The sequence below is a fragment of the Monopterus albus genome, unplaced genomic scaffold (genome assembly GCF_001952655.1).
Source record: "Monopterus albus unplaced genomic scaffold, M_albus_1.0 scaffold139.1, whole genome shotgun sequence".
NCBI lineage: Eukaryota > Metazoa > Chordata > Actinopteri > Synbranchiformes > Synbranchidae > Monopterus > Monopterus albus.
The window spans coordinates 961412-978105 of NW_018128019.1; the positions used below are offsets into that span (position 1 = coordinate 961412).

At 41.9% G+C, this 16694-nt stretch overlaps 2 protein-coding genes across 3 annotated transcripts; one reads left to right on the top strand and one right to left on the bottom strand.

Annotated features, from left to right (window-relative positions):
• Positions 1 to 137: 137 nt before the first annotated feature.
• Positions 138 to 2774, bottom strand: LOC109967951 (chymotrypsin-like elastase family member 2A). The gene is made up of 6 exons (XM_020613883.1): positions 2648 to 2774; positions 2418 to 2527; positions 1861 to 1955; positions 1470 to 1750; positions 621 to 784; positions 138 to 528 (listed from the first exon to the last, which is right to left on the bottom strand). The coding sequence occupies exons 1-6, from the start codon at positions 2772 to 2774 to the stop codon at positions 349 to 351; spliced, it is 957 nt and encodes a 318-aa protein (XP_020469539.1). The 3' UTR covers positions 138 to 348.
• syt15 (synaptotagmin XV) lies at positions 2686 to 16686 on the top strand. 2 transcript variants are annotated; one of them, XM_020613849.1, is made up of 10 exons: positions 2686 to 2764; positions 9606 to 9704; positions 9778 to 9967; positions 10888 to 11027; positions 11873 to 12165; positions 13034 to 13201; positions 13270 to 13378; positions 13511 to 13524; positions 13636 to 13693; positions 14564 to 16686. In XM_020613849.1, the coding sequence occupies exons 2-10, from the start codon at positions 9698 to 9700 to the stop codon at positions 14701 to 14703; spliced, it is 1119 nt and encodes a 372-aa protein (XP_020469505.1). In that variant the 5' UTR covers positions 2686 to 2764; positions 9606 to 9697; the 3' UTR covers positions 14704 to 16686. The 2 variants fall into 2 exon arrangements, with proteins under 2 accessions (XP_020469505.1, XP_020469504.1); XM_020613848.1 differs by having other exon boundaries at positions 13511 to 13693.
• The last annotated feature ends 8 nt before the right edge of the window (positions 16687 to 16694 follow it).

A 16694-nucleotide genomic window follows, 5' to 3' on the forward strand; every position in this document is an offset into this window, starting at 1 on the left:
AAGTTCATATTAAAAAAAATTGGAAATGTTCACAAAAATTGTGCTTTTGACTACCTTTATTGCACAAAGTAGATTATGTACAAGGTCATGAGTAGTGTGTGCTATGCAGTACTCTGTCACAACTTTATTGTTCAAAATCAGGACAGTACATAGTGTATACTGTAAAATATGGTGCATTATAAAACAGTAATTGAACAGAACACGTATTTACATTTTCAAGTGGTTGTGTAAGTTTCAGAAATTGTGAAACAAAAACTGCGGCTGACAAAAAGAACAGTTTGGAGTCATCAGCCTGACATGGACTTGAGCAGAGCTTGTATTTGTTGTCAGCTGAGTCAGGTGGCCGGCTCAGTGCAGGAAGAAGTCCCTGATGCGTGTTGCTTCGATCCAGGGGATGTAGGTGGCAGTGCGAGTGAACACACTTGGTTTGTTTTCCATGGTGCAGCCGATGGGGCCAAAGCTCACCACACCGTGCACCTCCCAGCGGTCCCGCCCCAGCTGGCATAGCAGAGGACCGCCAGAGTCACCCTGCAAGAGACAGGAAGAGAGAGAAGGGTGGGAATGAGGTGTGGGTACATGTAACATGACTGTACCTCCTACATGGTGAATCTTGGTCCTACTTGACATGCAGCAGGTGGGTCCTCGGTGTCTCTGAACCCGGCACAGATCATGGAGTCTCGGACACGTTCACCCCAGAATTTTTTCTGCCGACAGGTCATGAAGTCAATGATGGGCAGACGAGCTTGATTCAGGGCTTCTGCCAGAGACACGTTCTCCTTCCCACCTGAAATGCATTTGATAACCTTTCAGCAATTTAAACCGCATTTGGATTTCTACTTCTTTTCGGCTGTTTAGCCAGATAAACAGCACGGTAATGTCAGTCTGCTGCCTACTTGACAAATTGCAGTGCAGTGTTAGAGACATTTATGGTGCAGACTGAGTCCTAATGACTTTTCTTCTTCCCCCCGTTCAGGGACTAAGCGGTTAAAAAAAAAAAAAAAAGACATTCCATTAACTAGTTCTTTGTGTTAAGTTCTAATTACTCAATGTTAGCATGCTAACACCAAACAAAGATGCTGATCGTTGTACCCTCTATCAGGATTATGGAAACAAATAAGGGTCATAATTACATGTTAAAGATGTTGAAAACTTAATGGTGAAATGTAACCACCACTGACTACTAATATTAAAATTTCAACACTTCTGAATTGATTGCTTTGAGACATTTTATTTTTTAAGTGATCATTTTGAATTTTTGGTTTAATTCTACAGGTTCATATTCGCAGAAGGTCGTTTCAGTCAATTTTAATCTCGAGTCTGAGAAACATTACATTTGACTTCACTTTTTATTCCACCAATTGAGTTTGAGAAATCTCAATTTGTATTAATTGAACATTTGATTTTTCTAAATCTATGAACCCTGAAAGCCACCCCCCATTATTTCTTTCTGTGTACCTCCTCCAGCTCACCCCGGGTGTCTCCCCAGCCCGTCACCCAGCAGTAGTGTCCCGGTTTGAGCCTGGTCTGCTTGTGTGGCAGGCAGGCGTACCGAATGAAGTTTGAAGGGAGGATGTCTGTGGCGGCCTTCACCAGGGCGATGTCATAGTCCAGCTCACTGTGAGCAGGGTAACGGAAGTTCTCGTGCCGGTAGATTCTCTTCACTGGGATAATCCTTTCTGCTGTCTCTGAACGCTTCAGCTGGTGCTTCCCCAGGACAATCCTCCAGCTCCCAGCATCCTCAGCTTTACCCCTTTAGACCCAAAGAAATGCGTGGACTAAGATCTATGTGGTGTCATTTAAACATCAAACTACAGCTAAATTTACTACTTTATGTTTCTGCTTCAATGGACAATTTCTTACTTTTGGAAGCAGTGAGCAGCAGTAAGGACCCAGTTCTTGTGGATGAGAGTTCCTCCACAGACATGAATGTATTGCTTACTTCCCCTGGGACGAACCTGTGGTGCACAACCAGACAAGATTATTTTAGTGGCCATCTCAGAGGTTTAAAGTCGCCTATAAACACAGCCACATTACCCCATAAATATCACACACACAATCAGTTTCATGTGCTTTTCTACCTTGGGAGCAGACAAATAATAGAAATGCTACATATATTTTAATAAACTAATATTTATTTGTCCATTAGTTAGGGGTTAAAACTGGTGCTTGAATATTAAGAAAAACAGCAGCTAAGAAAAATGACTGCATTACATTTATCCAGTCAAGGGACAGATTTATTAATTAGTTTACAATAAACTAATAATGATCCACAGATACTCATCAAGCATTAAAGAACAGAGCCTATGGTGGATTTATTTTCGGGTAGCGGCATATTGCAGATCATATTGCAGTCATTTGATGTCCTTAACTGAAGACCTCCAGATACCTTGAATACTGAACCAGAAAAATAGGTTCACCTGCAAAGAGACCTGCCAGGGCCAGGAGTGAGGTCTGGCCTCATTCCCGGATACAATCCTCTCTGCCATGTTGGGTTTGAAATGGGCCATACCACAGTCCACAGGCCAGTCTGGGAGGAGAGACACACCACACAGAAATACAGAGAAAAGACATTGAATTTTTTTTAAAGTATTATCAATTTTATGTTCATTGCTGAAGTTTTTGGAGGTTTATATTTTGGTTCTCTCACCCAGCTGGAGGATTTTGTGTTGTTGCTGAGGTCTGGTGGCGATCGTGTATGCAGCTGCAGGCAGGGATGCCTTCCCCAACAGCAGCAGCAGAGACAGAAGGAGCAGAGGAGGTCCAGGTACAGCCATCTTCTTCCACAGAATCACCAGCACATGCACACACCACGCTATTTATACCAGGCAGCAGGCAGATGTACATACACATGTACACATACTGTACAGTACACACCCACACATACACCAGCAGCATGACTCCAGGGACAATGAGTGCTGTCACAACAAAGGCCCAACGCTGGACTGTTCTCCTGCAGCTATGAGTTTCCACTGCAGCTGAGAAAAAGGGGATTGCAGGGAGGCCCATCAGCACTTTCACACACTCACAGTACACTAACCAGCACACAGGAAAAAGGCAATACAGCACTGTACACACATCACATCATGTCACATGACTTCCAGCGGTGACATAGTGACCTGAAAACAACCTTTATCTTTTATATCCCAAATCACCTGTATGGTTTGCTCTGTGTAAACATGACTCAGTAGAATAGATGTTACCTGCCTAAAGAGGACTTGTTCACTTACATATTCATATCCAGTCAACAGTACAGAGTAGGCAGAGGTGAATGAGTGTAGACCTTGTTGACTCACACTCAGGTCACAGGGACTTGACTCGGACTCGAACACTGGGGACTTAAGCCTTGAGGTTTTGTGATTCGACTGCAGCACTGCTTTGGTGATGTGCTGACTTTTCCCCACTGTCATCATCAGATCCATCTTTTAGTTTGTTCATTACTTTTACAACAAATATCTGCAGGCCTGATGACTTCACTGCCAAAATCTGTCATTTGTGCAACAAATATTAGAATGACAATATGCTGAACTAAGATGGTAAACATAATACCTGCTAAACATCAGCGTTTTAGCGTTACTGTGGCTGATGTTCTAATGCTGTTTGTAGTCTTGTTTTTCAACTAAGCTGTTGCATTCACCACATTTTTCTGTTGGACTATCCCTATCAAAAGTGTTTTTATAATATATTTAGCCAATATACTATCCCATTTTATTGGTATTGGCCAGATATCAGTAGGGCTATAGTTGGTTCATACTATAAATAAATAAATAGATAGATAGAAACATACTTGTATTACTCTTTAAAGGGGTTTTGTACCATATGTTTGTGATGCAGTGAACAGCCGACTGTAGAGCCATTCTCTATAGAAATCATAGTTCCAATCAAAAACATGATCAAATAAATATTTTCTGTCGTTTGTGTGAATCAACTATTTAAGACCAGAAATAAATAGATGACAGGGTTCTCCTGCCTTACCACACACAAACACACAACTGTGAAAATATGATGACAATAACTTCAGTGGAAGCCACTGGTGAGTTGAGCATTTTTATCGTGGTGAATGAGAGAGAATGTGTCCGCTCATGTCAACAGCAGCGCCTGAATGGCCACACTTCGCCGCCGCGGTTCAACAGGTTTACAGTACAAACTGATTTTATGTGTTTTGCTGTGAACGAGTTGAGTGAGTGTGGGAAGAGGGAGAGTGTGAAGTAGCTTAGTTGTGTGTTTTTAAGTTACAGTTTATTCACAAACAACATATTTGAGCTGAGTTACCTCGTATGTAGATATCTGAGTGCGAGTGATTCTCTTGTTGTTCTTGGTTTGTCAGCTCTAATCAGGACATGTTTCAGTCAGGAAACCCTCAGCAGGCAGTCGTGTCTTGGTGAAACATGTTCAGTTATGGTCCATAACTGAGCTATCGTCTTTTAAGTCAAAACTAAAAACTCATCTCTTTAGACAGGCTTTCTGTGTCTAACGGGCTCCAGTGGCATCATGTCGATGTCTTTTAGTTTGTTGTTTTATATTTATACTTTGATATGGAAGTCTCCCATTAGCTTTTGATATTATATTGTATTGTTTTATTTTGTTCTTGTTTTTATTGTTTATGTAGCTGGTTTTATATTCCTAATATATGTTTTTCTGTGAAGCGCTCTGGGCTCCTCTGGAGTTGTAAAGTGCTATACAAATAAAGTATTATTATTATCATTATTATTACTATTACTAATGCCTTAGTTTATTAGTAGTATCAGCTATGGATAATTATGGAAGAGGATTAGGGCCACTGCACTTTTTTTTTTTTTTATTCTGAGTTTAAAGTCAGAATTCAAATAAATTTTATGCAGTGTCCCCAATCCTCTTCGGTAGATAATCAATATATTTAGGTTAGATTATTTTCCAGGATCAGTCATCAGTCTTTCTGGAGCCTCCACACCACCCAGGCCTCCTCAGTGACCTGATCACACTTTTCTTTTCATGTCCACTCCCATGTGAGGGGGACTTAGGGTGACTGGCAGCCTCCTCTACATACACCCCCTCCTCTTCTTCTTGTTTTACATTATGGCCCTCTACTTTGCTTGTTCTATGAGCAGCTTTTACTGTTTCCTCCTTTTTGCCTCCTCCTGGCTTTTCTTCCTCCATCCCTCCACCTGCCTCTGCTGGCCCCTCACTCCTACCCTCCGCCAGTGATGTAGAAATCATTACTGGTGGTTTCAGTTCTGGGGCCGCAACCTTTACTACATTTGATATAAGAGGAGGCTTTGGTGCTTTCTTCTTTTTGGAGGTACGTCTCTGTGGTAGGGGGCTGTTCTGGAGTCCCAGATGTTTCCGTATGGCCATACTAAGCACCTCTGGGTCCACAGATGCACCATGAGCCTCACACGCCCTGCTGTCCTTGACCCACTGCATCTGCTTTATGCTGCTCCTCCTCTCCAGCTCATCCCTCTCCTCCCCCTGGATCTTCAAGCACGACCTCTTCCTCTCCAGATTGTGGGAGGAGACAGAGTTAACATCACATGGTGGGTCATCTCCCTGTCTCTCTTCCTCCTCCCCACTGCTCACTGGGAACACACTGGAAAATGAGAACGCCAGATTAGAGTTAGACCCTACTGAGGACTTGTGGTTCATTCTAAATCCAGGTGGTGACCCAAAGATGGAGTGGGAGTCCATGTTGGAGGTGGACATGTTCTTCCTTAGATTGCACCAGGAGCTGACAGGAGACATAGTCTGTACAGCTGCATCAGCTGTCTCCAGCTGTGAAGTCATTGTGCCTTCCTCTTTGAACACCTCAGCCTTTGGAGCCTGTGCAGTGCCCTCTCTGCTGTTCAAGCTGCACCTGCAGGAGTCACTCAACTGTGAGTCGCTCCAGGAGGAAACCATGGGTGACCTCCGACCTCGGCCTGCTGGACAGCTTTGCCCTGGCTGCCATGGCAGTTCGAGATGGCAGACTGAGACTCCTGTCCCTGATTCTTGTCCTTCTGCTGAAGAATTAGACATCATGTAAGTAAATCTCTGCTCTGGGCTTCTCATTCCTCCACTCTCCGATAACTGCATGTCCCCAGGACTGTGTAGTTCTTCTATCAGATTGTCAACAAGGCAGTCAGGACCTGATGTACCTGCTTCTGCTAAGCTAGCAGAAGATGGGGTTGGGGAAAGGAATTGAAAAGTAAATAAATTATTCTCTAGGAAGCGCTCATCCTCTGTCCTGGTGAGCTGGAGGTGAACGGGGGAGCTGGGTGTTAAGGGTGAGGAGGTGTGAGCCTGCAGGGATGATGGCAGTGGTGAGGGGACAGGTGAGGACATAAGTAAGTCTTGTTTATTTCTGCTCAGTGTCAGTGGCGAGGCAGAAGTTAAAAGATCTGTAGGTGGTAAAGTAGGTGTTTGGAGGGGGGAGATGAACTGGGAGGGTATGGTTGGAGGAGAGGCTAGTTTGGACATAGGAGAGTCCAACACAGGAGAGCAAGGGGCGTCCTGGGTTAGACTTGAGGGGCGTGAGGTTCCTACTCTCCATACGACTGTCTCTGGGGTGCTGCTGCGGCTGTGTGTGCTCCCGCTACACCCACTCCAGCGCTGCATTTTGTCTATCCAGCTCTCACTCCATGAAGGAGGGCTGTGCAAGCCCATGTTGTGAAGGTTGTTGGTGGCATTGGCGTGCCGCCACACATGAGGATACGGCTGCTTGGGCTTCACTGAGTTCTGCTCAGAGTGTGTGCTGGTGCTGAAACTGCGTCTCAGGTCTGTCCTGGTCCAGGCTTCATCCTGCTTGTGCATTGGTCCTGTTACCATGACAACATCCATGGAGCTCTTAGAGAGAGAGAAAATGGGGGCCCGATCATCCAGTCCCACAATCCCAGCCTCACTGGAGTAAGAGGCCGACTGACTGACGGAACAACAGGCTGGCTTGCAGCTCTCAGATGCTGGGCGCCCAGGCCTTGCCATGGCAACAGCATCAATCTGCCAAGAAGGGCACATTGTGGACTGTTGAATTAATTTTCATCTCTAAACCTGCAATGGCTGAGCTTTTGGGCACTTAGGGCAGTGCAAACAACTTGTGAACACACTATCATAACCTCTGGTAAACTTGTTAGCATACAGCTACCCATAAGCAGCAGCAGCTGAGCAGCACTGTCATTTACTTTGAGTCATGTTTCTGTCGACATGTTGAATGTAAGTGCAATATTCACTTTCTTTTTGGTCTCTACCAACTACTGAGGGACATATTTAGTTGCCACCTGTGTCTGTCTGCTGTTTGATGCTGAGCAGGTTCAATGGGTTTCAGAGCTTTTTCTACTGAAACAACGTCTTGCTTCTGGTGAGAGGGGTGTTAGGAGAGTGAACTAAAACAGTAACGTTGTTGGTCCAACACTCATTTAATACATCAGTTATAGTCACTTTAAAGCAATATTTTATTATTTTGATAAATATGCTTATTGTCTCTGTGTCACTGTGACCTTGCCATGCAACAGAGGTTACTGCTTCTGACCAAGTAATAGTCCCACACATAACCTGCAGTTTTTAGGTTTTACATTTGGTTAGTGTATGTATCAAGAAACAAAATATAAAGTGTTAATTATTGATCTTATGAGCTCGGGAGTTAAAGGAGTTGGACAGAGCCAGGCGTTATGTTTCCCAGTGTTCCCAGTGGCACGCTAAGATTACAGTGCTGACTCTAGCAGCATATTGAACAAATAGATATGAGAGTGGTAATGATAATGTTACCTAACTCTTATCTAAGTGTACTGTCCACACACATGCTCAGCCCAGTCGTTGCATAGACATGTGCCCACAGTCAGAAGCTCTCAGATTAACCTAATGGGATTACACAGATTATTTGATTGTCAAGACAAAATGTGGATTATCTGAGACAGATTTTAAAAAGCATTTGGCCTCCTTGTAAAGAAGATAAAGAAGCAAGACAAAGATGGATCACTAGAAAGGATGCTGGAGGTGATAAGACTGACAAGTAACAGAGTCTGTGTGCATGTTGTGCCTACTTTTATTCTTCTGTGTATTTATTCATTTTAAAAGCAGGTTAGGAAAGTCTTTCAGTCTTTTAAAAATATTTTTTATGCCTGATTTAGTAGCACAGAACATGCATGTATTCATTTTAAAACTAATTCCAGACTTTCTAATCCACCTGTGTCCTGCACTGACCTGATGGTTCAACCACAACTAACTTGTAGACACCTAATCTATCATAGTCTCTGTGTACTGAACTAATAAATGCCATTAAGATACATAGCTGTTCATAGACATAATACAATAAAACAACCTCTTACCTTTAGTGTTGCACCTTGTGTCCTGTTTTTGCCCTCTGCCCTGTCACTGAGCAGGTGGTGCTACATGGCGTCGCTCCCTCCTCCCCTAATTCCTTCCACTCTTCCCCCATCACTCCCTAAGACCATCTTTCCTGTTTCCAGCTATCCTCATCTAAAAAACACACAGCCTGCTTTTCCTGCTCCTCTGTCTCCTCTCATAATTGGACCTCATGTGAAGTTAGCATCAGTGTGAATATGAGGATTTCTCTTCATCAGTGTGTGTGTGTGTGTCAGAAAGGGCCATACTCTGCCTTTAGCTCTGAAGATTAACTGTCATCTCATTAGCTACTGTCCAATCTCTGCACAGTCTCTGAGTGTGTATGTGCATGTAAGTGAAACAGCAGTGGATGGATGAGTGGTTAACCATTATTTTAATGATGAGTTAAGGAACAGATCACTTGTCAGGACAGTCATATTACATGTATGCACAGTTACATGCTTATTATTGTTTGAGTATTTAAAGCAGTAGATGAATATGAAACAAGTTGGCAGCTGTGTCACCAGTTCTGTAGGACTGTACTTAGACACAGCAGACCTACCACCAGCAGGCTAACATGCTCACAATGGCAGCAGTTACCATCTTAATTTAGTGCATCAGCATTTGATCATTAGCACTAAACACAAAGTACAGAGAGGCTGATGAGAATGTCTTTAGTTTTGCAGGTATTTGACTGGAATTTTGAACAAACTGACATTTTGGCATTAGGTGAGAAGTCATTGATCACTGAAATTATTCTGAGAGCCTTAAATATTTGTATGTTTTTGTGCCAATCCAAGATATTTTATAAAATAAGTTGAAAAGTGGGCAGAGGATAACCAAAGTCAGTAGAATACACCTGCTGGACACTATGGATATTTACATTAAATGTCATGGTCATCACATAGACACAATTGCCGAGATACAGTATTTCAGTCTGGATCAATCTCCAAAAATATTGGATCCTATATTTTATATAATTCAACCAATAGTTTGATGTTCTTATCAGGGTCATTTTCTTGGCTTTACCTGATAAAACTATCTCATAACCATGGAAAACATTATTCAACAGTCATCAGAGATTGAGCTTTACTCCTCATGACTAGAAAACTGAACTTCATGTAAAACTGATATCGGCCCTTTGAAGAAATGAATGGAAACCAGTAGTTGCCAGAATGTCTTAGTTTCCAAATGACTATCTGTAATGTGTGTGATCAGTGGTATGGCTTTTTAGGGGATTATGAGTGCAGTCTCCAACCAACAAGCCAGATAACGTCACGACATGAGAATCAACCAGCTGTACTCTCTCTGTTCCCCAGGGTCACGTACAATAAACTCTACACACAGCAGACACTGTGTGAGTGAGAGCTGGTAAGAAGAAAAGACAAGGTGAAGTGAAAAGTACTCCCCCATGGCAGGTAGGCGGAAAGTTAGATTAGACCCAAACCTGCCAGATGTATATGGGTTTATTTTTCTTGTTTGTTTGCTCAGACCAGGTGTTGCTGTTGGCTGCTGGTCTGTCTGTGGGTCTCCTGTTGCTGCTGCTGCTCGGTCTGATGATGTACTGTCTGTGGAGGAAGAAGAAAGGCCAGAGACGATACCAGGAGCTGCTCTCCACGGTGCCGTCAGTGCCGGTGTGCTCCGCTCCAGTGATCCCGGTCTCTCTGGGCTCCTGGGCCATGTCAGTACCACAAAACACATTTCATATAAAACTTGCAGTGGTAGTCTCATAATAATACTACATCACAATTTGTATTATTAATAAGAGTCTGGAAAATAAGTACTAACTAAAATACTACTGAAAACATGCACATAGAGCTGAAATAATATTAAATTGGAATAGTTTTTGACATAGATCTGGAAAGAGTTTGATTTGTAGATGAAAGATTTTTGCAAGAGGTCAGAGTTATTACAAAGACAATTAAATCCAAATCATATTAAAATATAAAAAAAATTACCTAAAGTTTATATTAAATCTGTCTTTGCAGGAAGGTCTCGGTTAAAATTTAATGACCTGGAAAAAAAAATCCCATAGCTAATTTTGAATTATTCGTTGATATCTCAACTCGGGGTCCATTTACTTAATTGCTCTAAAGCTTCGATTGTATCACGTGGTCTTTTTTACCGGCTACTGTTTCTGAGGTCAAGAATAAACTGCCAAGCTCAGCAAACAATTCAAAAACTTTATTTGTCTTCTCTGAGGCAGTTTGAGTTTGAGTACACATGGACAACACATGGCAGTTATTAAAATTTCTTTATGGCAAACAAGCAAGAAAAACATCACTGTTTTAAAAGAGGACCAAAAAAATGACAAAGCAACAATAAAATCTTTTGCAGCTTCAACCTAAGATGCAACCGTCATCACTTGGGGCATGTAATAACTTTAAGACCCTTGAACAATGAGTGGGAGAGTAAGTGATGGTACTATTCTTGATCTGAATAATAATAGCACTGATATGTGGTTATACAATAATACAAACACCAGCTATCTCAACCACCTTAAGGCAATTAAATCAGTGTATCACAATTGAGCTGAGGCCAGTATATTAGAGATTCTACAGAGGTGGTATTTAATAACATTGTTCTGTGTGTGTGTGAAAGGTCCAGTGAGATCCCTTTCACCTTGCCTCCTCGCTTCATGACCAGAAACCATGTTGATCTTAACAATGATGAGACAGAGGAGATGAAGATGGAGGCCCGGAGGGACATACTAGCCCATCGTGGGTCACTCTCAGTAAGGAGTAGGTCATTACTGCCTTTTATTTGACAGCATGTCAAGAAGGTTATAGTTAGTTTGAGTTTCAAATGTGAAACTTACTGACAATAAAAGGAATACACTAATGTGACCTACACTAACCATTAGAAAACATATGCATGAGTAAAATATCACATGCATATCACTGGTTTTAAGGAAAATAACAAACAAAGATCAATCCTACAAACTTCAAAACAAGTCCTTACATACAATACAACTCTGAGGCATATATCAGTGCTGGAAGTAGCATTTGAAGCTTCTACCTCTTGTACTAATATAATAATGCAAAAATACTAAAGAACAGTAAAATGTGCACACAGTATGGTTCTCGTTCTGCAGAAAAAAGGCCTATGTGACTATATAACAGTTACTGTATGTGTACAGATTACAGGTGGTTCTCACCCTAAAGGTGGAACCTCCTCCAATGGGTCAGAAATCAAATATTATGGGTTGTGAGAGCAAAGAGAAAAGAGTGTTCATTCTATGGATATTTCTATAGTCTTTGCTTTTTGTGAACTATTGAATAGTTTAAAACTGAAACCAAGTGACTTTAGTTATACAAGTGAAACCATCTCTTTGGTGCAACTGCTAACAACTCACAGACATCTGAAACTTGACAAGTTGATTCAAGATGACTCTGTTTTTGAAGGGATTAACAAGCCCAGAGTAGCTTCACAGTCTGTCAACTCTGTAAAAGCTTAATCTATAAAATAACATCAACAGTCAGACAAATAGTGGAGTAATAGAACATTTCCCTCCAGAAGGTACTATAGTTAGGGTATAAAGTACCTTAGGATTGTACAGTATAGTAAATGTACATGCTTCCATCAGGCTGGTACCCTGTTGGGACAGTGCTGGCAGGTCTCTACTCTGCTCCCCCTCTGAATGAGGTGGTAGCCCCCCCTCCTGGCATGGCCACCCGTCTCTGCTTCTCAGTGGAGTATCGCCACAGCAGTGAACAGCTCATAGTCTCCCTGCTCCGCCTCGCCAACCTCCCTCCACAGTTCCACGGCAATGTCACGCTGGTGCAGCTCCAGCTTCTCCCAGATGACCGGCGGCCCCGCCAGACCAAGGCCCGAGGCACAGGGCCCGATCCGGAGTTCAGCGACTGCTTTGTTTTCCAGGCAAGGACATGAAAGTTTACAGAAGCTTTAAATCTGCTGAGACACACAAGCAGGAAAAGTTACTGTACATAATCTTAGTGACAAAAAAGCAGCAAAAAGTTGTGTTTGCTGGACTTATATCTGCTCTCATCCATATACATGTTACTTTATATAGCCAATGATCTTTATATTTAATTAGTAAGATCTCATGTTTAAGAGAGACCTGAGCATATGTAAATTAGTACAAGATACTGATGAACAGTAATACATATGTTAGCCAACCACTAAACTGTAAATTACTGTTGTGAATTTGCATAGTGTGATTTAAATTGTCCCTGGAGCTACAGTAGGAGCAGAAAAACTAAAAACAGGCTTTTCAAGTTGGCATGGGGAACATGCACAATGAGTTTTAGGAGTGGGTTTAGTGGGCAGAGTAGGCTGGTACACAAATTCAAAGAAGGAGAGCACATTTGCTAAAGGTGTAAAAATGTGTCTCTCTGTTGTATCTGTTTGGGGTCGATTTGTGTCTCTGTGTGGTCATTTTGCATCACTTTGTAGTTGTTTTATTGACTTTTCAATAATAAGTGTCACTGTCATGTCATACAGAGGTTCAACCTGCCACTTTCAGTGGTGGTCAGTGAGATTGCAGGAGCTGTCTTGCCCCTCGTCCACTCATCTGATTCTGCCTCTAACAGACAGAGATGTAACGTATGCTGGTAGTTTGCTGAGGTGTTTTGTCTTACAGAGCGACCAGTGATAAATCGGAGCAGTAAACTGCATCTAAGTGTGATGTCAGCTACATTTCTATAGCTTACATCCAGTTGTCTAGTACAGAGAGAACAGCTGACTCAGTGATTCTATCTCTACTGTGTGTATGTGTTCTCCACAGGTGTCAGGAGTGTGTGTGCCTCACAGCACCCTGAGTGTGTGTGTGCTGAGTGTGGAGCAAGATGGTAAACGCCGTGCTGTGGGCAGGGTGCTTTTTCCTTTGGAGAGGGAGCTGGGCCAGGCCGGCAGGGTGCTCTGGAGAGACCTGGAGCCAGAGGACAACATGCAGGTACACTCCCAGCATGTGTGCATAAACCTGGTCATACAAGCTCATAATCATTCTGTCATCTCTGTCAGTGCTCAGAGCTGGGTGATGTGCAGATATGTCTCAGCTACAGCCCGTCTCTGCAGCGCCTCTCTGTGGTGGTTTTGAGGGCTCGAGGCCTACAACTGCTCACAGACAAAGGTAGAAGATGGTGCAGGATGAGGAAAGGCTTGTGGACATGACTTATGGAAGTCTTCACATGAATTGCGCAGTATACAAACAACATAAATCTGAGAAGGTATCATAGTAAGACAGCATATCTGTGTTTCCCAGGTGTGTGTGTCCAGGTGAGCTTACAGATACTCACTCAGGTGGTGAAGCTCAAGCGCAGCTGTGTGGTGAAAGGTGAAAAGAACCCATACTTCAACCACAGGATGACATTTAAACTCCGTTCACAGCACCTGGACGAGGCCTGTCTGAAGTTTGAACTGCAGCAGCCAAACAATGTCCGCTCAGGTGACCAACTTACCTGAAGAGCATCCAGTGAATTTAGTCTAAACTTTAATTTTCAAATTTGAATACAAGCAGGAAATTTTGCTAAAAGCATACTTTTAGATCACATGTACAATATATTTCACACACGTTCATATTTACACCACAATAAGCTTTTATATTACCGTATCTAATTAATAAAGCAGCCAGAAGTGTTACTGTTTGCTGTAATATTCCCAGGCAATGGTTTTCAACTTAAAGGGATAAAGAAAAGGTGTAATTGAAAACTGGATTTTATTTTTTACTTTTATTTCTTGTAGAGTACTGGATACTATCACCTGTTTAGGCTGAAAAAAAAATCTCTTTTACAATCAGGCCATAATCTGTGATCAGAGGGGTTGGATTTCAAGGGGCCACAAACCAAAGAGGCTGTAAATCACTACTGTAGATTGACAACAAAGCCTCACCCTTTCTCTGTTATCATCTGGCATTTGAAGATCAAACTTTGTGTGTTTACAGGATGTATTATCAGATGATAGAGGAACTTATAATTTGGGTTTTATTAAAAGCAAATGCACTGAAATGCAATTAAAGTTAAAAATACACAGACATTGTTAGCATCAAGAAGCTTCATAATTTGCTTTCATTAAAATGAAACAAACATTCTTCATTTTACAATAACATATCCATTCAAATTTATTACATGGTTTCTGATTTAACTATCAGTTATTAAGTTTATTAAAGCCTTATAATAATCATTTTCAGTATAAATCACAGCAACACCACATGTTCAGTTCGTTACAAAGTTGCAATGGTTTCAGCTGCAAAACAAACTGCAGCAACAGCTTGCTGCAGATAGGATCTGAAACACTGACAGTCATATCTTTCTCCCAGAGCCTCCAGTCCTACTGGGAGTGCTGGTGTTAGGGCCCTTCATGTATGCCAGAGGCCCTCAGATGCAGCACTGGATGGACATGGTCAACACTCCACAGGAGCCAGTGAAGCTGTGGCATGGACTGGGCAGAGCAATTTAAGCAACCAAACAGATCCACAGACACACATGTGCACGTACATACACACGGAGTCTGAAATAATAAAATAAAAGTACCAATAAATATGTTCTTCATTTGTAAATGTGATGACAGATTATCCTACTACAGCAAACACCCAAGGCCAGTAAAGGAACTGAATCAGTCATTTATGCATTTTACAAACAAGAACAATAATTAAAGTCACTTTTTGCTCCTTTGAGAATCTAATTCAAAAATGTAACCTGAGGAGGCAGAAACCTCATATACACAGTTGATTAAAACATGCGATCAAAGGGAAAACAAAACATGCTACTAATGTGGTGATAAGAGCACGAGTATAGTATCACTGATAGCCATAGCAGCGGTTAAAGTGTATGCTTATGACCTCACCGGCTGAATATCTCTAAGAACTGTAAGTAGCTCTACAAAAGTTCTCTCCTGTAAATGCCTCAGATTCTTTAATTTGACCATTAGAAGCATGACAAGGTAAATTTATCACTTTTACAGAAAAAAAGCAAAGACTGTATATACACACACACACACACACACACATATTTGGACATGCCCCAGTAGATATGCATAATAAAATTAGAAGTGGCTAAACTCAGGGTCTTGATATTGTGCTCACACTGTAATGACCCAAACAAAACCAAGCCATTGTAATGATTTTAACAACACCTGTGATTTTCCTACTTAGGCTTACTGTATATATTTTTTTCCCGACTAGTCTTTGGTAACACTATTTGGCATTCATAAATGCTCAGTGAATGTTTTGGTGCTTTTTCCATTTATTTTTGGGTGTGTGGCATCTTCTACGCATAACACACATTATACATACAGGAAAAATACCTTTTCAAAATATTACCTTCTGATAAAATTTTGTTCAACATAAGGGTATGTTTACTGAATCGTTATTGTGACAATTAACTTGGAATCCAGGGGCGCGTCAGTTGTAAAACGCCTTGAGGCGATTTCCATCTGCTAATTAAAAGTGTGTCTAGATGAGAGGTGTGTTTGTAATTGCATGTGATTTTTACTTTGTGTGTGCACGGCAGATATTTCAACGCTGGAGCCAGAGAAAGAGTTCGGCCTGGCGCCCCCTAACGGGAACAGCCGAAAGTGGAACAAGTAGTAGGCCGATCTGATCCACACTCCAGTCTAGAAGGTGGCGGTAATGCAGCTAAATGCTGTTTGCCAACCGCCATTAAATAACAGACGAAGAAGAAAGTTTGCAACCCCCCCAGTGCGCATGTGCAGTGGGCCCCAGAACGCGGAAGCAACCCCGGCGGGCGACATTCACTGGTTAAAATAAATAGAATAAACGTTCCCACAATACAGGCATTGAAAAATCGTCTGCCTTTTTCCCTTAATACATCCGTGGGAAGAATGGTCTCCATCTTGTGATTCAGTATCCAGCTCTTAGAATATATTAATGGGACATAAAGGGTTGAATTTAGTTTATTGTTATAATCGGCCCTATTGGTGTTTGTGTCTGGGTTGGCACCATGAGGATAAACGAGAACACGCTACTGGAGGGAAAAAAAGCTGTGTTAGTTCCTTACAATGCAAACCACGTGCCCAGGTAACGTTAACATTAACATCTGATCAGTCTTGTTATAAACGCGAAGCCTTCACCGTGCAGCCTCCGTCTGTAGGGCCCAATGTGTAGGCTGGTTATTCTCTCTGTTTGTCTTTTATTTTCCTCTGCTGATATCTTTAGTGATGAGTGTTTGAATGGCCTTTCTTTACTATCACTATCACTAAACATGTTGGATTGGTTTTTATTTTGACTTCTAAATAAGTCTAGCTAATAATAATGTTGAGAAAATCTCATCACAGGTTCCATATAGTAGCTTTTCTGGAGCTTTCGATCATATCATACAGTCTCATTTGTCATGGAGCATTTGAAAGCTTTTTGTCCATGCTGGCACAAGGTGAAGAAATAACTTAGGACAGATGACACATCTGACCCAGCTGTCAATACAAGCTTTTGA